General features: G+C 37.4%; 3 protein-coding genes across 3 annotated transcripts in view; 2 read left to right on the forward strand and 1 right to left on the reverse strand.

Annotated features, from left to right (window-relative positions):
• The window catches only part of LOC135209593 (uncharacterized), an 88,225-nt gene that overhangs the window by 54,339 nt on the left and 9,685 nt on the right, over positions 1–24,201 (reverse strand). The window lies entirely within an intron of this gene.
• On the forward strand, positions 1,821–5,190 carry LOC135209589 (uncharacterized). The gene is made up of 4 exons (XM_064242271.1): positions 1,821–1,924; positions 2,505–2,798; positions 3,936–4,133; positions 4,571–5,190. The coding sequence occupies exons 1-4, from the start codon at positions 1,862–1,864 to the stop codon at positions 4,595–4,597; spliced, it is 582 nt and encodes a 193-aa protein (XP_064098341.1). The 5' UTR covers positions 1,821–1,861; the 3' UTR covers positions 4,598–5,190.
• LOC135209514 (uncharacterized) lies at positions 8,827–22,877 on the forward strand. Its single transcript, XM_064242168.1, has 12 exons — positions 8,827–8,954; positions 13,497–13,570; positions 13,785–14,228; positions 14,368–14,590; positions 15,351–15,511; positions 16,434–16,471; positions 16,511–16,627; positions 17,918–18,054; positions 18,358–18,470; positions 19,688–19,939; positions 21,894–22,034; positions 22,707–22,877. The coding sequence occupies exons 2-12, from the start codon at positions 13,513–13,515 to the stop codon at positions 22,808–22,810; spliced, it is 1,788 nt and encodes a 595-aa protein (XP_064098238.1). The 5' UTR covers positions 8,827–8,954; positions 13,497–13,512; the 3' UTR covers positions 22,811–22,877.

Here is a 24,201-nt window from a genome sequence, read left to right on the forward strand (position 1 = left end):
TGATTTGCATGCAGTACTCCTGAACCAAAAGGAGCTAGCATAACATTTGAAGTGAGAGAGAGATTGTGTCCTAGCATACCCTCATGATAACCTATCATCTCACTCACTGGTAGATAAGTGTTCAGTGCCATGATAAAGTGTTGGTGCTTATACGTAGGTTTCTGACCTAAATCGAAGAGGAAAGACTTTAGTCCAAACCGTGAAACTCTGTTCTTAAAGCTCTTTTGATCAGTTCTGCCATTCAAAACAAATAAAAAGTGAAGCTGGCCCTGTTTAGAACAGAAGAGAAGGGGGGGGGGGGAATCCCGCAGAGTGAATCAGCTAGAACAAAAGAAAGTAGAGAATATCATGCAACACTTAACCTCTCATAGTATCCGGTATACGTTATAATGATAATTGTGGAGACATTTCATTACATGTTTACTTTTGCGATTATTAAGACTATAATATACACAGCCTTTCAAGTATTTTTTTATTGATACCGAGTACTCAGCAGGCATTATAATCATATGCAAAGAGTGAAGGCCATTTCTCAGTTTTGTTCATAATTTTAATTAATATACATCTCTGTGTATAAGTGCATTGTGCCCAGTAGACATTACTTAAGGTCCTTTGCAGCATCCCTTCGGCCCCTAGCAGCAACATCTTTCATTCCTTTTACTGTACCGTCCTTCATATTCTCTTGCTTCCATCTGACTTTCCACCCTCTTTAAGAAATGTTTCATAGTGCAACTATCTGCCCGAACATTGCTTGGAGGTTTTTCTCCTGACTCCTTTCAAACCTTCGTACTATAACTGCCAGCGCTTGGCCGTCGGCCTAAGTTCTGTATCGCATTCCCCTTTGCAGAAATATGTGCATTATTATGAAAGAAGTTAATCTAGAGAAAAAAAGATGAAGAAAATGATTCGAGATGAGTTGGGACTACAGAAAGAATTCTAAACCTAGCCTAACTTAGATCTAATTTTGGTTTGTGTTGCATAGAAGAGTGGCTACACCCAAGGAACAGCGGCTCCATGTGTCGTGAGGTGGAATAGAGCCAGAGCTGGTTTTAAACCAATTCGATCAAATTGGGCAACCCCCCCCCCCTTACCCCCTGCGTCAGAGTTACCTTTTGACTTTTGAAGCCAAAATTTTCTTTGTTCTAAGAGAAATAGACCGATACCGAAAACATGAAAGGAAGAATGATGAAGTATTGTTCCTCCCATTATTATGCATACTATATTAACAGAAATTTTTTTTTCAAAAATCATTTTTATAATAGGCGTAAAAAGGTCGTCTTAATTCATAATAATAATAATATAAGACAAGTGCAGCATAGCAGCTTATCTCTTGAGTGCAAGATGGTCCCGTCTCAGGTTAAAGAAAACGGATTTTTGAGAGAGAGGGGAAGGGGAACTTGCATGTCGGTGAGTTTGAATATTCATCTTCAAGTTTCCCACAAATCATGGAACCTCCCCATTGCAAGAGGAGGAAATGTCGTTTCTTGCGTGGTTAGGTTACGGGTTTTCCTCCCTTTTTCCATTTTTCCATTTTTTTTAATCCTCCTATATAGATATCATCATCAAGTTACCAGTTCTATAAGCTCCAATCCCTTTGGAAAATAAATGAGAAAGTCTTCTGAATGCCGTAAAGCTATCTAATTAGAACGACTAATGAGACATACATCAGCTAATCAGAATTTGGTTTTTGAACATGAAACTCTCTTAGAAAGATAGATCATAACACTTGTTCCAATGGTTATTGTTATATTATTATTTTATTATTATTATTATTATTATTATTATTATTATATTATTATTATTATTATTTTCTTTTCTTTTCTTTATTAGGGGAAGCAGTGTTGCCCCGCTGGAAGTCGCCATGAGCATGATTGAAGCCCCTGCCTGCTCTTGCCCTGAGCCTGTTTGTGGGACTCTGCCAGATGTAAGATCTCTCTCTCTCTCTCTCTCTCTCTCTCTCTCTCTCTCTCTCTCTCTCTCTCTCTCTCTCTTAGTCACATTAAAATGAACCTTGGTTAACAGTATTTTATTGTTGTAAATGCATCATTAGATAACAAACGCTAGACACAGGTTTGTGAAAATTATTCAGTTCTCTTCGTTCGTGGTCTTCTAACTGTTACGCATCTTGAGGTAATGACAAAGTAGATATTAACAACAACAAAATAACAGCAGATCATAAAGACTGGCCAAAAACTAATTTACTCTGAAATAGTCTTTCTCAAGAGAGTAATTTTTGTCTTTCTTAAACGTAGCGCCATGCAAACGTACATATTGCACTGTGCGTGTTCACTCATATATACTTATATTTGCATTAATAAGTAACACAACAACGTGCCTCAGTTGCAGTATCGGTCAGAGATGTGTATTTCTGGTGATAGTTCACTTTCGACGTGATTCGGAAGTCACGTAAAGCCGTTGGTCCCGTTGCTGAATAACCACTGGTTCCATGCAATGTAAAAACACCATGCAAATAAAGCCTAATGACTGAATACACCTATTCGCAGGAATTCCTGCAACACATCCAACAAGGGAACCTCACGACGATCAAGGAATGGCTGGCATCTGAGGGCGACGTGAACTCTGCAACCACAGCCGGTCACACTCTGCTGTCTGCAGCCTGTATCTACAACCAGTTGGAGCTGGTGCAGAGGCTCCTGAAGGACCCACAGCTCCACCTCAACACCAAGCACAGAATAGGGACACTGAGTGGACTGACGCCCTTTTGCATCGCGGCTTACAAGGGCCTTCAAGACATTGTTTTGGCCCTGCTGGAGTCTCCTTCTTCTTCAGCTGCTGAGGTGAGTCTCAGAGCATTGACGCTGAATTTACAGGTTCTACTGAATGGTTTTATTGAGGATAAGCATATGAAAATTTTAATTGCCACTGGCTTAGATGCAGTGCCTCAGTAGTTACCACATCCAGCAACTTTTACCTTACAGTGGCTGGGCTCTGTTTGCCTTGCCTAGCCTGTCTCAAGTTTACCCATTTTTTCCTTCCGAAAATGGTTTCAACCACTTAAGTTATGATCTGTGGCCTTTAATCAGTATTGTTGTGGGAATCACCTGGGTTTTATGCTTATGTTGTACTGTATCACAGGAATTTTGGGTGTTTTAAGATAAGGAAGATCAAAAGCAAGTGTATAGCCCCATTGACAGTGGTGAAATGTACAAAAATTACAGAAGAGGGACCCCTTGAAAGTACATTTTCCATTTCTGTAAATACAAACGTCACAAAGAAAAGTACAAAAGTAGAAAAATGCATCCTATAGTAGATCCACATCAACGGTGCATGTGATGTCTAGGCCAGTAGTCCATTACGTGGCTGTTGATAAGCAAATCACAGGGCTGGAAACTCTCAGTCTCTCGAGATAGTTCACATGGGCAGGATGTATGTTCCGCCACTCCTGAGGGATACGTCTTTCAAAAGTGTTCCTTAGGAGGGTTGGAACACACATCCTGCCTATGTAAACTCTCGAGAGAGACTGAGAGTTTCCAGCCCTGTGATTGGCTTATCAACAGCCAATCAGGAGCGTCATCAAATGCACGGTTGATGTGAATCTACTATACCTAACCTTCCCAAAACCAACCAAACCTTGAACCCCTTAACCTACGATGTAGTGGTACCTTACCTAAATCTTTTAAGGACGCTTTCTTTGATGTTAATCGAATTAAAGAATAAATCATTTTTTCCACGACTTTAACAGAACATATTCCCTTTTGGCCCCTCACAACATAACGTATAATTATGAAATATCTCTTCACCATGGATGTTTGTTTTTTCAGTTTCTGGCATAACAGGTTTTTTGAAAATGGAATTGGTTTTTTTTCAGTTTCTAGTATAACAGGTTTCTGAAAATGGAATTGGTTTCCTCATGTAACTGTACTTTTAGTTTACAGCTTCAGTTAGAGTGGTCGAAAATATTTTCCTTCCCCCAGTGCCGGCTCAACGTGGAGGCGACCTCGAGCCGAGGCAAAAGTGCTATTAGATTGGCAGCCGAGAAGAAGCACTGGGATGTTGTGGATTCCTTAGCTGCCCTCAATTCCTCTCTTCCAGCTGAAGACTCGATCATCGTCACTAACCTGGCGAAGTTTGCGAACAGATTCAACGTGGTAAAGCTCCTACACATGCAGAAGGTAACTGACCTCTCTCTCTCTCTCTCTCTCTCTCTCTCTCTCTCTCTCTCTCTCTCTCTCTCTCTCTAACAGAAGGTCATAAACCAAACCCAACAATGCCTGCAAAGGCTTTATTATTATATTATATAATACTCCACAACGTTTGTTGCTTTCAAGCATTTTAGTCTGTTTGTTAAAATGCCTTTTATTAAACCATGTTGATTCAGTTTTTCCTATTTTCAAGGCATCCTTAGTGAAATCTCTAGTTAAAACTGTGCAGTGGCAAGTGTTATTTCCTCAGCAACATGTCTTATCTAGCAGGTACCCAAAGCAACGGTTTGATGGTTCTCTGTAATTCTACTTCTTATTCTTTTATGTTTTTCTCAACCCTCTAACTCCCCTTCTTTGAAGATATGTCTGTCAATACTCATATACGATTAAGCACAACTTTTTTTCAGGATAGGGCTGATCTGTCAGACCACTAATGAATAAGATAAGTTACGAACACACAGTTTCCTAATCTTGAAAGGCTACAGTCGTGACTTCCTCTCACAGGAAGACTCGTCCATACCGGCTTCGGAGAGGGTCTACGCCAATGACACGAGCCCTCGCGGCCTCGTTCTGATCCTGAATTACAAGTTCGAAGGCCATCCCAAAATGGAGAGAAAGGGCACGGAGGCTGACGTCGCTCTCCTGCAGGAGGTCTTCCACGGAATGGACTACGTCACGGAGGTTCACTGCGACTTGTCGCTGTCCGGCACCCAACAGGAGCTCGCAAACTTGTGTGAGCAGGACCGCCTGAAGGACTTCAGCTGCGTCGTCGTGGTCGTCTTGACTCACGGCGAGAATCAAAACACCTTTTGCACGGCAGATTTAAACCCGATGACCACCGACGACCTTCTCTCGTACTTCGTCCCAAGCCGGTGCCCTCACCTGAAAGGCAAGCCCAAGATATTTCTCCTCCAGTTCTGCCGCGGCGTCTACATGGCCAATCAGGTGAACATGGGGCAGCGGGTGAAGTCAGACTTGGTTCGCCCAAGAAGAGATGCCTTCACGGACATGCTTTGCATCTACGCTGCTCAGGGAGGTGAGGGCTTCGAGTAGTTATCGCTTCGAAGGCAACCCGCAGGATCCCTTCATAGGGACGCCCTTCATTCAGGCCTTCTCTCGAGTGTTGCAGACCAAAGGCCGCATGTTCCTCGATGATTTTCTGAGGGAGTTCGTCGCCGAATACAATCAGACACTGTGCGGTCAGCCCATGGAAGTTAAGGAGCTGAATTTCAGGAAGAAATTCTGTTTCAATCCCAGCAGCCAGTAACAAGTGTATAGGTTAATATTAGACTTCGAGTTTTGTATGTGTTTAGTTTGTAAAGCAACTTACAAAAACTATGTGTTTGACCACAAATGTGTTAATTCGCGCTCGTTTGTAGCTTTCTAAATTTGAACATTCATAAAACAAAAACAAACTTCATACATGGGCAGTCTTAGAACTACATTTCATTCTACTTTCTAAAAGTGTTCACTGACTATCTGTGATGTATCTTCCACTTCTTGGGCGGCTGTTATTTTCCCCTATTATTTACCATTCTCTTCACTACACACCACAAACACTGACAACTTTCCTTTGTTGATAAGAGACCATACTGTCTTGTGCTTGCATATCCGCCGATTTGTTTTAAGGTTGTCAACAATAGAGATTTGCTTTTTTACAAATTTTCCCCAGGGTTGATTTTGACATCAATAAGTGCTCACAACCTTTACCAAACTATGTCCTGTTATTACTTAGTTATTGCGCATAGTTACTAGGGGAGTCTGTGATATATTTATCATGTTGTGTACAACAGGGTATTTGAAATACAAAGTAAAACACACCAAGTTTATCATCCTTGCATCACCCGCCCCCCGCACGAACAAGTTCAGCAATGCCTCTTTACTCAACCATACCCATGGGCACGGTCCCCTTGGGTACTGTCCCAGACTCCATCTTCCCCCTCCACTCCTCCGCCCCCCACAGTCATGAGCAGAAACTCCCATCAGATTTTATCCACACCTCATTTACCAATGCCTCAAATTCCTTGTTGGAACTTATGTATTGTATTTCTTTGAAGGCGTATGATCCTACAATGGATGTGTGTAATTTATGCTCTCTCAGCAAACAACCTCTTCTAATAATTTGTGTCCCGCCTTGAACCTCATGGGTTGGCATTAAACTAGTGCTGCCCCATGAGCAAGAGCCCGTGCTGGCATAAAGCCAGCATAATCTCAAACAACAAAACTTGACATTGAAACCTCTTGACCTTCAAAACTCTTCAATACTTGCATTATCTTTTGTGACTAATTTCTTTGTTGTTTTAAACTCCTGTTTAGTTGGGTTACTTGAATACGCATGACATAGCTGTAAGCTATACAAGATTAAATCACTTTACCCCCTTGTAGGGGGTTAGCGTCATCAGTGCATCTTGCGTGGTGCACTGTAAGCGTTATACTCAAGCCCTAGGAGAGCTGGTAATCAGTTCAGTGTTCTGGTAACTAAGAAATACTTAAATTAAGGTTCTCTGCTTGCAGTGTCCCTTCGGCCCCTAGCTGCAACCCCTTTCATTCCTTTTACTGTACTTCCATTCATATTCTCTTCAATTTCCGCTTTAGAACTGAATGACCTAGTAGGTCCCAGTGTTTGATTGATTGAATATATAATTTAGGCCAAAGTAAAAGGTTTGAAAGGTGTAACAGGAGGAAAACCTCAAAGCAGTTGCACTATGAATCAAGTGTTAGGAGAGGGTGGAAAGTAAGATGGAAGAAAGAGAATATGAAAGGAAGTACAGTAAAAGGGACGAAAGGGGTTGCAGCTAGGGGCTGAAGGCACACTGCTAAGAACGTTAAGTAATGTCTACAGCGCACCGCATGAGATCCACTGACGGCACTACCGTCTCCTCGGGGTGTCGCAGTGTTTGGCCTAGGCCTGAGGTACGTACTCCATTCCACTGAATAAATTCCCCTCCATCGTCACTGATGGTATTTCGAAGCAACCCAGATTTAGTTATGAAAGAGCATTTGTACCTGAGGTGTACCTGGACGTGTGTATTGAAAGCATCATCGGCGAGTATACTTTCGATGTTGAAAATAGAACACTGAAAAGTAGCACAAACGAAGCCAGGCTCATGCTGACCAGATATTCAGCCAATGGGAAAGTGGGCTTGTGGATGATGCAGGAAGAGAGATGTGGGGGAGAATTCATTACTCTTATCTATATCTGATGGTGATGCGCTCGATGTTCAAGAGATGCTCAGAATTACAAAATAGGAAGGGATTATCTATATTTAAAATGTATACGAAAGCAAGCAGCATAGAGATGGACGAAGAGAATCTTATTGTGATGAAAGGGTGGGCTCTGAGAAACATGGAACATTTCTGTTTCCATTGGCGTACACAAGATTGCGAATCTCGTATTCAGTGGCCAGTGAGATGAAGATGACGTATTGTTAGAATAACGGTAACTTGAGAGTATTGCATTGTAGTCATTTACTTTACTCATTAAATGCGCAATGCATGTGTAAGGCCTGCATTGCTCCACATTTGTGTAAGAAATGAGGATTTTGATCAAATATAGTTACAGAATGTTAGTACTAAATACTGAAATGCATTGGGAAGATCGTATTACAAATGAGGACGATGCCGAAAAATTCACATATCTCAAAGACTGACATAGTCTGGGTGCATTTGAAAGTATAATAAAATATAACATTAAGTCGAAGGTCTGTAGAAAGGCCTGGAAAACCAGGCGGAAGTTGAAAACTTCACGGATGAAGACCTGGTCCTAGATCAACTGGGAATCCATTTTCCCCGATTACTGAAAAATCCATTGTGCCGTCTATGCAGTGAATTGAGTATCGGTTGCTAGACGACTACTGTGGGTCCTTCCCATGCTGTGGAACGGACATGGGCCTAAGCATTCTCATCCCAAAAGACTTTCTACCAACCAGAAAGTTGGTATTCATTAGACTCACATCTTCGGGTCGTGAAAAGATCGTATGATACATTATATATATATATATTATATATAATATATATATATCTATATATATATATATATATTATATATATATATAGATAGATAGATAAGACAAATGTTGGTGCAGTCAGAACCACAAAACACATTATATCAGGTAGGAGTGACGAAGTAAACGTTACATTCTCAAGGCTAAAAATGTCAGAGAAAGGTAGGCCTACAGTTTTAAAATAGAGGAAATATAACATTTGAGCCTCAACATCTTACATACATTGTACATTGAAAAGCAAAATAATCCAGGGCACAGCGCCTGCTAGACCGAGAGCTGAATGACTAGAGAAGGAGAGAGAAGCAACAAAGAAAGCAGCCCTACTAAGGAAGAGTGAGTTCAACTTGGGCACTAACGGCTTAATGAATGACGATTCCAAAATGTGCAGTTCATGAAAACAAATTGTCTGGCCCAAAACATTATAGTATAACATGTAAAACTCGAAACCTCAAAAGTTTTCAGATCAATCCATCGATGTTGAAATATAAAGGTTATGTCGAGTCGTGTGTGTCCGGTGGAGGAAGAAGAAGAAACCTGTCCTCTATACCCGAATGTTGATTCAAACCCTAGACCGTGGCATTGAATTCATCAGGGCCTGCAAGTGGGTTTGATAGAACGACCTTGAATTTAGCAGCCTTAAATAATGCGAAGCACGTCTCATGATCCGGGGGATGACCGTGATAGTGAGTGAGTGAGCTTTGGCTCTCCAGCAGTCCGACAGACTGGTTCGTTATCATAACTGGTGTGGTGGCGGTGGTTTCGTCCAGTCAAGAATGCGCACATTACCGTAGGTAACCTTATTCCAGAATATATAATATATATATATATATATATATATATATATATATATATATATATATATATATATATTATATATATATATATATATATATATATATATATATATAGATATATATATATATATATATCATATATATAATCTAAGTTCATCATCTGAAGTATCGTAAAAAGTCGTTCCATGCCTTTTTTTTTTTTTCAGCCATATGAATGGTTTTTCTTTGATGACAAAATCTAATCCGTCTTAGATTGCATTTAAGCTACTTGAGTATGTTGCTTTGTTTAGCATTGTTTCACTTTATAAATATATATATATATATATATATATATATATATATATATATATATATATATATCATTATATAAGACGTTTTCAATCGCTAATTGCGAATTTACGTGCGTTTTTGCCCGCAACTGTTTGTCGAATGGTGCCGTGTACAGTAAGTTCCAGAAGTGAAGCGACAAATTTCAGAATTGATCTACTTCTTTAGAAAGTCTCGTGGGGTTGCCAGTTAGTATATTTTGTTCCAATGATAAGACGTATCATTGATTAACTCTAGAAGCACAGAAAGTATTTCCATAGTGAATGATCAATATTAGTTCAATAATTGTTTATTAAAGAAAAAAAAATCGCCATAGAAACATCTGCGGCTCTCAATGTGTGATATCAAGTGTTCACGATTGAGTGGCAGCAAGAACCGAGTGCATAAGCATTGGCCTAATATGATTTGTAAATTAACTTTCTACTTGTATAGCGTTATATCGAAAGTTATTATTTCTTTTGATAAAGACTAAAAAGTTTAGCATCTGATTAAATGAAATATAAATAAGACTCAAGTTGGTGTAAAAAAAAAAACGAAATCCAAGTTATATGCACGTTTAGCAATGGCTACATGGTTAGGCTTATTCAAGAATCAAGGAAATATATTTTCCAGCTTGTTAGTTAATAATTTCATCGAATTCCTCAATTGTGCAAATGTTTGCATGTGGAATTGCGTTCAGGGTCGCATCAAACAAGTGTTTTCATAGGCTTCCACCTTTTTTTTTTCAGTGTATAAGTGAGACTATACTTGTCCATACGATCTGGAGTGTGAATATGCTTGGCGAGCATTATTTTAATTCGAGTATCTCCTGTTATGCTCTCTCTTTCTCTCTCTCTCAGGACCTTTTTATCTAGTCAGGACTAACCAGAGGCCTGTTTTAAGAAACGAGCACTAGGCCTATTGGTCATCCTCGGGTGCTTCTTTATATATATATATATATATATATATATATATATATATATATATATATATATAGATATATATAAACTCATAAATTTCTGTTATACAATAATGCTTGACTGGATCGGGCTGAATACTGGTTGTCCGTGGAAATATGAATTTGGGTGATATCACTTCCTTATGATACGCCCACTTACGCAAATTCAGTCTTAAATTTCACGGTTGGAATATGATTAGAAGATTTGAGGTAAAAGGTTGAAGTGAAAAAGGTGGAGTTAGGATTGTGGGTAGAGGTAGAAGTGAAAGAAAGGGGTAGGGGTGGTTGGGGTCTGTCGTCTACCTACTTAAGCAGGTGGTGATTTTAAGGGTGTTCTGGTTGCTTGCGACAGTCTTTTTTTTGATTTTTATATAACGATTCTGTTTCCCAGGTGCGAGGACAGGTTCTGGTGTCGGTTCTAATGGTTCCATCTTTGCCTAAATAACAGACAGTGGCCCTGCATTGTAAGCCTTGCTATGCCCGGAACTAGGCCTAGTCACCTGAAGGTAGCAGCAGCAGTTAGAGCCTTTTTCGAAGATGGTGTTTTATGCTCGGTCCTTGAAGCTAAAATTAGAACTACCAACCACACCCAACTTCTCTGTTGAATCTAGGTGCATTCATGGTTGATTATGTTTAATGTTGCGGAAATTTTCCCTTTACATCCTATTGATACTTGCATGGTTTTATGCATCTTTGCTAAAATAATTGATAATGCACTATGATATTAAATATTTGTTTCCACATTGCTCGAAATATACATTGGTAATGTTGGTAATCATGTGTTGAACGAAAATTTCAAATAGCTTCGTTTCTATGGTTTGAAGTAATTACTATACTCTAAAATAATTACTATTACTGTAATTTTTTCTTATGATTGCTATAAATATCATATATTTAATATTTGTGCATCATATGTTAGATTTATTTTGCTTGATAGAGCTTTCACTGTAGAAAAAAAAATGAGTTTTTCAGCTACGTGTTGTAGTTGCCAGTTAGTGAATTTCGAACGAAATCCTCTAAAATTTGTCGCTTCACTTCTGGAACTTCCTGAGCATGTAAGGGTAATTAATATCAGTGAATTTAAAATATGAATATTGCTAACTGTGGAGAAAATGGAGGCATATATGCTGATTATTCAATACGAAGTCGAAATCAAGTGATTCCTTTGAATCAGCAGATATAGTTGTGAATCTGTATGTATACTCTGTTTTTTTTCATCGTCCATCTGCCTGTGGTGTTTTTGTATGGTAACACTGCGTCCGGGGCTTTAGATAGTTATGCTATGTGTAAGTTTTAGGTAAATAAAAGGATATCTGGGTCGTACATTTGCAACTGAAAGTGTTTTAATAATTTATTGTATGCGAATTACACCGTTAATATTCGAAATAGGATATTATTATAATCGTTGAATGTAACTATCTAAAGCCCGGGACGCAGTGTTGCCATACAAAAACACCACAGGCAGATGGACAGATGAAAAAAACAGAGTATAGTGTTCTCATTCACCATTTAATGAACAAAATGTACCAAAAATGCCCAATGAACAAAATGTATCTAGTGAACAAATTTTCTCACGTGCCAAGTGTATCCAATATACAAAATGTATCCAGTATATTAAAGTAGACAAAATTTACCGGTGCCAAATATCCCCAGAATGCAAAATTTACCATAGAACTGAATGTACCAAAATGGGTACATTTTGTCCATATGTTTTCCATCAGATTCCATTAGCTTACAAAAATTAGACTGGGAAACTTAGACATAATATGCCTCCAAGAACAGAAATATCTGGTTTTTTACTTCGTTCTAATATACCACCGTACATACTTACAATGTCTTTTTATTAAAAACAGTCGTACTTTTTATTTATTTATTGTATTTACATTCATAGTTCGACTTAGTGCGTATAGGCTGTGCTAGTGTGTGTTTTGCAGCAGACGACGCTGTCAGTTATGCGCGATTTTAGTTCCACTGTAAGATTGGAAGATACACTCAGAAAACCTTTTGCGTTGGATTCCGTTTCCATTTAATATTCGAATTTGTGTCTAATATATATATATATATTCTATATATATATATATATATATATATATATATATATATATATATATATAATGTTTGCTTTTTACGTTTTTTGCCCTAGTAATGTGTCTGAGTCTCCGGTACGTGACAAGAGAAGAGAATCACATCATTTGTTTTGGAGAATTTAGAGAAAGTTGTGGTCTTGAGTAACAGTTTGCGTATTCCTCATCTTTAGTTGATATTCTGAATATGATGTGCCTGAACTTCCCTGATAATTATATTATACAGGCAGAGATATCATGTTCGTTTCTACCTAGCATTATATATGAAACCTGAGTTTGTGAAAATACGTTCGTCTTGAAGTCTGATCAGTGTCGTCTACATAAGTAAAACATATGACTCATAAAATATATAATTGTTCAATGACTCCGTTAGGAAGGTGTTTATTTTAATTTCGAGGAGGGAGGAGAGTGTACCATCTTTTTGAAAATTTGCCAGAAGTGATCACACATCATAATTAACGAATAGGGTGTTTTCTTTCTTCATGAAAGTTTCCTCTTTTTTTTCAAATTGTCGATATCAGATGAAATTATTTTGGTAAAATCAACAAGATTCAGTGATCAGATAGAAAATAGTATCCGTAATATATAATTTTTCGTTTTGTTTTATATAAATATAATTATATAACTGACAAGAAGAGGAGTTAAAGCCTGTTGTTGTGTTTCAAGTGTAATAAAGTCATTAATATTCTGGACAAAAAATATTTTTGCTTCGTCTAGTGACGTTAGTATTTTCTTGTTTAAACAAACAGCTGTATCACTGTTAGTACTGAGTTGTTCTAAATAAAATAATGAATTATATAGTACACTAAGGTTTTAAACGTTCTAGCCCTCGATTGCTTCATGATAGTTTAATTTTTACAAACTCACTACCGTGGCTTGTTGATTTCTTAAGATAATTTTTCGCCAATGAAGGGGTAGCAGATAAGTTTCACTTAAACCCCAAATGTATTGTAAATAAACTCAAGGTTATACTAGCAATCTAAGTACTCTCAGAATAATAGTTTTAACCCAAATTACAACTGAAAATACTATGGCATTTGCACAACGAAATTGTGTTAAGACGTCATAGAACACGTCTGTCACCAAGTAGGAGACTTCATTCACGGAGTTGCGCTGTATCTTTAATAGTCATTATGTTTATGTAAGAGTCGTGTCCATTATTCTCAACCCCGTCTTTCTTCTTACAGCTGAAGGACTTCCAAAATGCTCATCAACAGGAGATTGCTTCCCTTGAAGGGCCATATGTTCCTATTTTTTGGGTGTGAGTATACGACTTTGAGTATTATCAGTACGTTGGAATTCATGTTGAATAATTACATAAAGTATTGCTGAATATGTATAGCAACAGTGCATGAATCAATTTTGTATAAATAACTAAAAAAGAAACTTCAGTTTCATTGTAAACAGGACGCTTGATGTAAATGGCCTCTTAAGATAAAAAAAAAAATACTGTAGACTTTTAATTTTTATTTCAGGTATCGCCCCCATTCTTGCATTCGTCCTAGTGCTTGCATTGCAGCTCGGTATTCCCCTGCCGTTGCAGGGAACCCTGACAGCTCTCTGTCTTCTGTTCACCATCGTTGCGAAGCCGCTGATCGCTGGATTAGCCGATGCCTTCCCTTCATACAGAAAGGTACTCTTCTTAGCCATCCTGGGTATCATGGTGACCTCGTTCAGTGCCATCAAGTTCATACCCCCCCTTGAAAAATCATTCCAGATAAGAGGAAGATTACTAAGCGATGTTAGTCTTTTAGGAAACGGCAGCTACAATCAGGAGAATATTACTGAGAAAGAAGACACAACTGAACGTAGTAATGGTACCATGAATTCCATGAAAAATCATCGTCTGTTCCGGCATGGTACAGAATCTAATGCAAGCCTTCATGGACTGTTGTTTCTCTTGGCTGATAATGATGGTAGTAAGTCATAGAATATTCAATTTGCTGTATTTTTCTATAACTCAGTTGTGCCAAATACCTTTTATCTTTATTCTGACAATTATTCATTGCACTTGGACAGAAAAGAATGGGTAATTTACATTTCAATATTTAAAAACAGGTAACCCTGACATCAGAAGTGGAAAGGAGTGTACATTCATTTGTGAATCATGGTATTGTTCTAACGTGACTGAAACTGAGAGAAAAGATGAATATTTAAGTATCAGTCTAGTCTCATGGTATACTGGTAAGCAAGTTTCCAATCATTCAACTGAGGTTAGTGATCAGCTGTACCAAATAGAAGGGATCCAGATACCCATCAGATATCCACAAGTTGATGTAAGGTATGTGTAAGAATATTTTTATATTTGCTGTGCTAAAGTCCCTATTCAGGCGATGTATAAGCATGTGATAACGAGGACATTATATGGGAATGGATGTTGAACTTGGTGGCTAAACCTTTGTTCGACAGCAAAGTTTAGAGCTTACACTAGTACATAGAATATGGTAAATTGAAATGGAGCTCTTGTGAATTACAGTCATAAAGCTATACTATTGTTCAGAGTACTAAAATTTTCCATGGTAGCAAGTACTGAGTGGATTAGAGAAAGATGTTGATGCTACCCACACAAGAAATGTCTAGATTTGTAACAGAGTGAAAAGCAGAATGTTTTATGGGTTTTTAATCATATTACCACTCATTAGTAAATGTCCTTAACCTGTGATACGCAAAATTTTTGTGCAATATAAATTAGCATTAGGCAATCCTTGGTTTACGGCAGAGGTTCCATTCCCAGCAGCACACCGTAACCTGAAAAATGCTGTAAACAGAACATCATCATAATAATAATATAATGGAAATAAATGGCACTTACTGTGCCAAAAACCAGGTACGGCGCTGTAAGACCACTTACAGTGGCATAAAATCTGGTTAACGCCATAAAGTCAGAACGCTGTAACTTGGTGACTGTGTGTAATAGACTTCATTTTTCAACGTTAGCCTTCTTGTCAGTTAATGCAAATTTATTCCAAGCAGAAATAGCTTTACATCTTCCTAAAATGCAATCATCTGGATGAATGAAATATGTTCTTGTTGCCCCGTAGCTTACAGTGTTTGGGAGGTGAGTTTGTTTCTGAAGATGGAAGCTATCAGAGAGCCTTGCAAAGTTGGCAGTTCTGGTTGCTGGCAGTTTTTATGATTGCAGGACATTCGACATTCAACACTGCTGTATCAATCACAGATGCTATCACAGTGGATACCATAGGTAAGTGGAATCTATATACTTCCTTCATTATGACTCTTAGAACTGAGAGACAGTAAACCTTTGTAGATAAACTAATGTATAATATTGCAATAATCATGAAGTCATCTCAAAGTGGACTATACCTTACATTTGAAGGAAATCATTAGGCCCTATAACAGAACTACCTGCTCTTGTTTACCTTAAAATCCAGGACGGAATAAACCTGATTAAATATATGTAGTGAACCTCATAGTGATCGTTGTAGTAATCTGTTTTATGAGGTTAATGCAGATGTTATCTGAATGAAAAAATAAAAATTATATTTTTGCATCATTGTAATTATAGAATTCTAACGAGTACGTATACAGTCTGTCAGTATAATTCTGTCACCTTGAAAAACAGTTTGCGAGTGTCATCCAATTAAGCAGATAGGTCTGACTGATCCCTTGAGGTTTATGAAACTCAAGTTTCTCGTCTCACCTTCCATTATTCAATCGTGGCTACTGCAACCTCGGTGTGATACATTTCCGTAGCATCAGAATTCCCCAAGGTCTGATGCAAGTCTCAGTAACAAAAGAATATTTACAAGACAGGTAGTTAATCATAAACTGATGTTGCCTGTCCACTTAGTTAGGTGGCTGCCTTTCTACTTTTCCACTAAAACTAATCTTAGTTACTTTTTAGAACATCGTTAATAATACATTTTATTACAAATTACTTTGCATTCCATCAGGCACAATGTTCAATAAAATAAGAACATTATACAGAGCATCACTGTTCAAAGTGCAACTTATGGGAAGTGAAAACATGACCATAAAACGTTGTTGGAACTGCATTAAAAACAGGATTATTCCTTGCATTTTTAGAGATGTGAAACAATGCAAATGTATTTACATTAATCAGGGAAGAAAGGAAGGATTTTGTAACAACTCGTCCTTTTCAGACAATGACGGGTCTTACGGTGTTCAAAGGGCTTTGGGGGGGAACCATTGGATGGGGATAATAAATAGCACCTATTAGTGGCTTTTGGTAGACTGGTGGTCGGGAAATTCCTCCACCAAGGACTACACTCCTGCCTTCCTCCTGTGCTTTTCTTTAGGTGCTCTGGATTTGATTTTATCAGCAGCATATCTTAAGGTAAGACTCATAGAATCCTTATTATTATTGTTATTATTATTATTATCCTTATTATTATTATTATTATTATTATTATTATTATTATTATTATTAGTTAGTAGTAGTAGTAGTAGTATAGTAGTAGTAGTAGTAGTAGTAGTAGTAGTAGTAGTAGTAGTAGTATTACATTTTGTTTCTGGTGCCCTGCAAGAAGTGAAGTGCCTCACTGAACTTTTCCCCTTAAGAGTTCATAAAATTGTGTTTCTTTACAAGACACGGGTTAAGCAATTCAGGTACAGGTACAAGTCAGGAAGTAGAGAAAGAAATCATGAATCCCACCTTAGTAAGCATTATGAAGGGACAGTGCAATCGACTGCTGAGTTTGAAACTTCAATACAGGATCTGTGGGATTGTGAAGCCTGGTATGTATAAAAGGATGTATATATGTATAGTCAGCTAGCTCTTGAGAGCAATGCCCAAAGTAGCATCTACAGGACATGTAGAGCACAGTGACCCTTTGACAAAGATAAGATGGATCCAGGTTAGAAATAAAAGGTGGTTCCTGTATTAAACAAAAGCCTGCCTTGTACATATTTTGTCTGTTCAATAAAAGTAGGCAAAGAACCTCCTCAAGTATAAAAATATTTCCTACTCAAGAAGTATAGACTTAGCCAGGCTTGCCCAAAGGATTAGATATTTTTTACGTGGCTAGGAATCAATTGTTTACCTAGCAATGGGGCCTACAGCTTTTTGTGTGATCCAAACCACATTATATCGAGAAATTAATTTCTAATCACCAGAAATAAATTCCTCTGAATCCTCATCAGCAAAGCGAGGAATCGAACTCGCGACTCCCAAATCGGTAGGCGAGCACGTAACCTACCTGTCCAATGAGGAACTTCAATGAAGGGCTGAGAACGAATAGAGAACGACTTGTAATTATCGTAAACACCAATAGGAAACTAATAAGTATAGAAGGATGGGACTAGAGTTAAAGGAAGCTATTAAAGAAAATATTAGGGTAGAGAACAATAACCATAAATGACTGGGAAAAATGAATGAGTAAACCAATTACAGTTTACAGGGAAGAGGACTGAGGCTGTAAGTAGGGAACATGACTACTAGTACTAGGGTATCATGTGCTCTTCAGGTTTGTTTTAGTTTCGTGTATTATTATAAGTCCCTGGACTTTGCAAGTGTTTGGTTCAAAGACAGCCTGGCCTTTATTTAAGTTTTTTTTTTAATATATTACTTGTATACTCTTGTGCTTTGGGGATTAAAACTAAGTTCACATTCTTTTTCTCATAACAGGTTCCTAAAATCAAAGATGACAGCAATATTTTGGAAAATCTTCGGCCTCTTCTAAAGCAATCTAGATTTTTCGTCTTTTGTTGCTTCGCATTCCTTAATGGATTTCTTGATGGTATTGGAGTTAACTTCATATTTGTGTAAGTTACTGTGGCATTAGGTTTCTTTAAAAGTTCAGTAGATACTGTATATAATTAATAGTTACACAGAGATTAGGTACTACTGTATTATGCTAATAATATAATATTTTCATATTTTTGTTTTTACTTTTGGATAACATATTGTTGAAGATAATATTCATGAATCATGTCTTTATAAAAAACCTACAGATAAATGAAGATCAATTAAAACTATTAATGAAAGGTTATTAAGACATTACATCAACACAGTAATCTGCTGTTTCTTTATCATTTCCCTTGTAATGCTGTTGAACCTGATTTCAGAATGCAGGAGGACATGGCAAAGGGTACTAGTGCTGTGGATCATATGAAATTTCTACAAGGGTTAACACTCTTGGTTCCCAGTTTAGTTGAAGTGCCCGTTATGTTTGCTCATGGTATGTATGTTAAAGGATATATTGGTTGCTATTCGAAAACATGCACGTCTTCTTATTTGATGATCTCTAATACTAGCTGGTATTTTTTTACTGTATGCGATGATTTTTTGTGAAAACTTGTTTCATAATAGTGGACATATTAAGAACTTCCCAACAGAGTACAGTGTATAATGAACATCTGGAAAAAATGTGGTGAAGTTCCCTCATAGGATAAAGCTAAAATTTAAAGGTGTGAAAAATAGATTTGTAAATATCTGTGACTAAATACCATTCATCATTCATTTTTGGATCCTCTTCTTCATTTAACACTCAGAGGATTTGCTTTTTAATCTTTATTGTAGTCGTTGTTTTAAAGGTACAGGCAGTCCCTGGGTTATGTTGGGGGGGTTTTGTTCCGATGCTGTGATGTAAGCCAAAAAATGCATAATGAGACATTGTTGAAAATTGTAAGAAACCCTTACTTTTAATCCTTTGGGTGTCTTGAAAATGACATAACTAGCATTTTGATTGAGCTTTTGATCAAACAACCTCCAAATTTTTATCATTCTGCCATTTTAGAGCCATATTAAAAGTTTCAGGCTTCCGTCAGACTGGCGACTTAAACCCAGAACATGCGCTGTAACTTTGAATTAATTTTAGACAAATATATTTGAAGAGCATCGTAACCTCGGATGACTTAAGCCAAGCCCAACATGATCCGGGGACTGCCTTTAAGAAAATCATTAGGCAGTCCCCGGGTTACGACCGTCTCAGCTTACGACGTTCCGAGGTTACGACGCTTTTCAATTATATTCATCAGAAATTATTTCCAGGATTACGACCCATGTTCCAGGGTTACGACGCATTTTCCTGAGTTACGACGCTTAAAAACGCTGATCTGGCAGATGAAATATGACACCAAAAATGCAAAATAATCAATATTTAAAGGTTTTTTTATGAAAAATGCAATAAGAATGCAGTTTACATAGTTTTCAATGTACCTAAAGCATTAAAAGTAAGGTTTTCTTAGGATTTTTTACAATGTTCCGGCTAACGACGATTTTCGGCTTACAACGATTTTCGGCTTACGACGCATCTCAAGAATGATACCCCCGTCGTAACCTGGGGACTGCCTGTATAAGCTTACTGAATCTCTCAGCTTTGCCTTCTTATAATCATAGATTCCTTTTATCACATTGCAAGAATTTTCTCACGTAAATAACATCTTTTAATTACAGGGTGGTTCATGAAACAATTGGGTGCACAAAGAGTGCTTTCTCTTGTGTTCATAATTCACATTTTCCATCTACTTGGCCAGTTTATCGTTGGTAAATATGGTTCAGTATGGACAACTTTGGTGCCAGAGCTACTAAATGGAGCTTGCTATGGTCTTGGTTATGCAGCAATTGTTGCTTATGCGGCACAAATTACGCCAACTGGAACTTCAAATACAGTACAGAGTGTTGTCAACATCTGCTATGAGAGTTTTGGTGAGTACTATTCCATAGTATGATATGTACTGTGTTAACAAAAATCCTAACGATAGTTTGAACCTCCCCTTTACTATAATTGTTATCAAAGTTACATTCAATTTTCTTTTCACAAATTTACAGCTCATTTGTAACTATTCATAAAGATTGTAAATAATAAATGAGATTTTTATTTCATCTGAATGGCAGTCCTGAGGAAAGAATAAGAGAAATTGTATTATTATTATTATTATTATTATTATTATTATTATTATTATGCATATACTGTAATTGTATATTATCCTAATGACCCTCCCTGGGTCAGATTTCGTAACTCGCCAAATGGAACAGATGAAAAGCAGAAGGCAGAAAGCACTGTGGCAGGTGGCCCAAGCATGGACGCTTCAAAATGCCTGTAATGTTGTCTACAGTTGGCCATGCAAGTCACATTAGGCTGTATTCCCATATTAGGGAACGAAGATATAAATTAAAAATCATTCTGTTTAGTTTTGTACTATAAGGTAAAAATTAATAAGTATACTGTATTAATGGTAGAATGTGAGACTATAAAAATGTATAAAATGCTTTCGAACCCTATCCTGGGTTCTTCAGTCCAACTAGGTAATTATAACATAAAATGTGACAAAAGTAAACTTCTGAAAAGATGGCATAAGTGATGGATGGCCGTGGTGGTTAGCTCCACGAATGATCACATCAATGAACGAATTGGTCAACTGCCCAACTAGGTAATTTCATCTCTGTTTCTATTTCTGGCTGCTATCCTATTCGATCTTCTCATGGGGTGTGGCGATATTGCATGTAATTCCTCCTTCAGAGGAGTCTCATAGATTACAGGTACAGACTCCTATTTGTTGCAAAGTACCTGCACTAGAAGGGGAGGAGAGGCAGGGGCAACATCAGGTGAAGGAAAAGCAGAGCCTGTCCCAACACTAAAATTTTTAACAAACGTCCTAAGTACGTATGTAAAACTAACCCTAGGGTCCTCGTTAACAAATTACTTGTTTCCTTTAGAAGATTCTTCCACGTTTATAGAGGCGCCTTCTAATAATCGTCTTGTTTACATTGTTACTTTAGAATATGATACATCCTTTACATAATCTTTTCAGAAGTTTACCTCGTCACATTTTGTGTTATAATTACTTGGACTGAAGATGAATCCAGGACAGGGTTCAAAAGCTTTTTATAAATTTTTGTAAAGTCTCACATTCTGCCATTGATATATTATTGTGGACCTTAAACAAAGTTACTCCTCTTCTCGGCATTGAACGCCTTCACATTCTTTTTAGTATAGTCATAGAAAAATTTTAAATAAATCAAACCATAAATGTTTATAAATACTATTATTATAATTGCTGTAATGAGAAAAGCAGATAGGATATTAAGGACTTACATTTGCCATTATAGCCTCCCAGCTTTTAAATAAAAAAAATTAATAAAATAAATAGTTTACTGTAGTTATATGTATGTATGTGTACTGTATAATATATACATATACAGGCAATCCCTGGGTTACGACGGTCTCGGCTTACGACGTTCCGAGGTTACGACGCTTTTCAATTATATTCATCAGAAATTATTTCCAGGGTTACGACGCATGCTCCAGAGTTACGGCGCCTACAAACGCTGATCTGGCAGATGAAATATATCACCAAAAATACAAAATAATCAATATTCAAAGATTTTTTTGATGAAAAATGCAATAAGAATGTAGTTTACACAGCTTTGAATGCACCCAAATTAAGGTTTTCTTAGGATTTTTGATGATGTTCCGGCTTACACCGATTTTCGGCTTACGACGCGTCTCAGGAACGGACCCCCGGTCGTAACCAGGGGACTGCCTGTATATATGTATATATATATATATATATATATATATATATATATATATATATATATATATACACACACACACATGTATATACATATATAGCTGACATAGTTCTTTCTTTTCTAGGATATGCTGTAGCTGTGTTCGTAGGTGGACTTATCTACAATGAAGTTGGAGGACCATATATGTACCTCATAGGCAGTGGATTTGCAGTCTTGACTTTCATTTGCCATTTAATTTCTCTGAAACTACTTGCACCATCTAGAGGTATTGGCTTTGAAATCTCACTGTTATAACTAACTAACAATTTTATTTTACTAGTTAAATCAGGAACAAAAAAGAAAAATTTAACCTAATACCAGTCATTAACCATTCCCTTCAGAAGCTTTTGGGGCTGTGGGATGTAGTCTTCAGTGAAGCTCAGATTCCAAATAGAATTTGTTTTCTTTTATTTAGTGGTTATATTTCCATCCTGCTAAGTTACTAAATTGTGTAAAGAGAGAGATGGAGAGAGAGATGAGAGGGATGAGGAGAGAGAGGAAGAGGGAAGAGGGAAGCTAGGAGAGAATAAGGAGATTGAGAGAGAGACGAGATAGAGAGAGAGAGAGATAGAGAGAGAGAGAGATAGAGAGAGAGAGAGGAGAGAATAAACTACACACTTAATTTTTCAAGGACTTTTAATGTGTCCTTACAAAGAAACTTTTATTTCTTTAAGCTCTTGCAGCTACAAATGAGTCCAGCGACCACTTGTCAATATGAGAGGATGCTAGAGTGTCTAGGAATGATATGGAACAAAGTGATGATAGTGGTGACAAAACGTCAGAAGATACTGACAAAGAAGTGCAAAGAAAGTATAATCATGATTTCACATCTATGTCCTCTTTCTTCTATAATTTGCAAAACTTTATACATCAGTTAAACTGTAACTTTTATTTTCAGAAACCTGTGAAACTGAGGAGTACCGGTATGAGCCTCATAAGCAAGAGGTGTCTGGCATTCACCGAGAGGAATCAGAGTCACTCAGAACTAATGATGAATCATAGGTAATGAAAAACAAATTGTTAATTTGTAAGTAGAATTTGTGAAATGTACTCTGTAAATGAAAAAGATTTATTTTTTCCACGCTAAATATGACATACTTATTACACAGGTTAACTAAGAACACCTATTGCAATAATATTCTAAATGCTGAAATCCTTTATGTTAGGGCAGCATAAAACCTTCAAATAAAGAAGCCCCAAGTTCTCTCCAACGATGATATGCCAACGGCTGTATAAGTCCCTGTGTACTTTTGTATTAATACAAAAAAAAAAAAAAAGCCTGGTTATGGCCATACCACTATGAGAGGAATAGAAGCCAACTAAGAATTGAAAAGACGAAGTATAAAATTAATGACGCTGAGGCAGCTGTTATGGTTTGTGGAATATAGTTAGAAAGATGGTCTCGTACCAGAATATTATTATTATTATTATTATTATTATATATTATTACTTGGGAAAGAGACCCTCTGTAAAACAGGCTCTTTGAAAAATAATGGCTGGCTTATCAGAGTTGATTTTGTGTTAAACCCTCTCTATTTGTCCTATTCCCTTTTATGTTTAGCAGAAATAGTTTGATTTCTATGGCATTTCTGCTCTCTTCATTAGTGGAGTTTTCATCATCATGCCATTTATTTACTGTAATTCTGGGGTGCTGTTCAACCATTCGTACGAGAAGCTGTTATTGAAGTGTTTATGCTGATGCCTTGTAAGGGCATAATGAGCTCAAGGATCCACCATAGATTTCTTGTACCAGTCCAACCACTTGCTTGAGTCATTGAGGCAGATGCCCAATTTGATAGTTTTCTGTAAATTTTAGTAGCACACTGTGTTTGAGTGTTGTACACACATATCGAGAAAAGGGAGGATGCTGTTGGCACTTTATTCACAGGTAAAATGGAAGATAGAGCGCTCCTCAAAATCTGTAGGTGTTTCAAGGTCCCTGCTGTTTACTCATGTAAGTACAATCAAAGAAACAGTGTTATTGTGTGGCATACTGAAGATACTCTTCAATGATGCCATGCAGAAGTTTGCAAATAGGACTCCTAACTGGGATCTCATTGCCACACCGTCTGTCTGGGAGTATAGTTTCCCCTTATGTGTGATGAACGGGGCCTTCTTCGTTTGTCTCAAGAAGGGCCTTTAGGGCATCCTCCAGGATGTTCAGAGCTGGAGTTCTCACCTATATACAGGCAGTCCCCGGGTTACGACGGGTTCGGCTTACGACATTCCAAGGTTAAGGCGCTTTTCAATTATATTCATCAGAAATTATTTCCAAGGTTACAACACCTATAAAGCTGATCTGGCAGAAGAAATATGACACCAAAAAGGCAAAATAATCAATATTTGAAGGTTTTTTTGATGAAAAATGCAATAAAAATGCAGCTAACATAGTT

This window comes from Macrobrachium nipponense, chromosome 38, assembly GCF_015104395.2.
Source record: "Macrobrachium nipponense isolate FS-2020 chromosome 38, ASM1510439v2, whole genome shotgun sequence".
Lineage (NCBI taxonomy): Eukaryota > Metazoa > Arthropoda > Malacostraca > Decapoda > Palaemonidae > Macrobrachium > Macrobrachium nipponense.

Bases quoted from the DNA above. Each gene is read 5' to 3' on its own strand.
- LOC135209589 (XM_064242271.1), top strand. From the start codon at position 1,862: ATGAGCATGATTGAAGCCCCTGCCTGCTCTTGCCCTGAGCCTGTTTGT. The intron at 1,925-2,504 runs GTAAGATCTCTC...ACCTATTCGCAG, and splicing joins TTTGTGGGACTCTGCCAGAT to GAATTCCTGCAACACATCCA. The intron at 4,134-4,570 runs GTAACTGACCTC...ACTTTTTTTCAG, and splicing joins AGCTCCTACACATGCAGAAG to GATAGGGCTGATCTGTCAGA.
- LOC135209514 (XM_064242168.1), top strand. From the start codon at position 13,513: ATGCTCATCAACAGGAGATTGCTTCCCTTGAAGGGCCATATGTTCCTA. The intron at 16,472-16,510 runs GGGAACCATTGG...AGCACCTATTAG, and splicing joins GTGTTCAAAGGGCTTTGGGG to TGGCTTTTGGTAGACTGGTG. The intron at 19,940-21,893 runs GTGAGTACTATT...TTTCTTTTCTAG, and splicing joins CATCTGCTATGAGAGTTTTG to GATATGCTGTAGCTGTGTTC.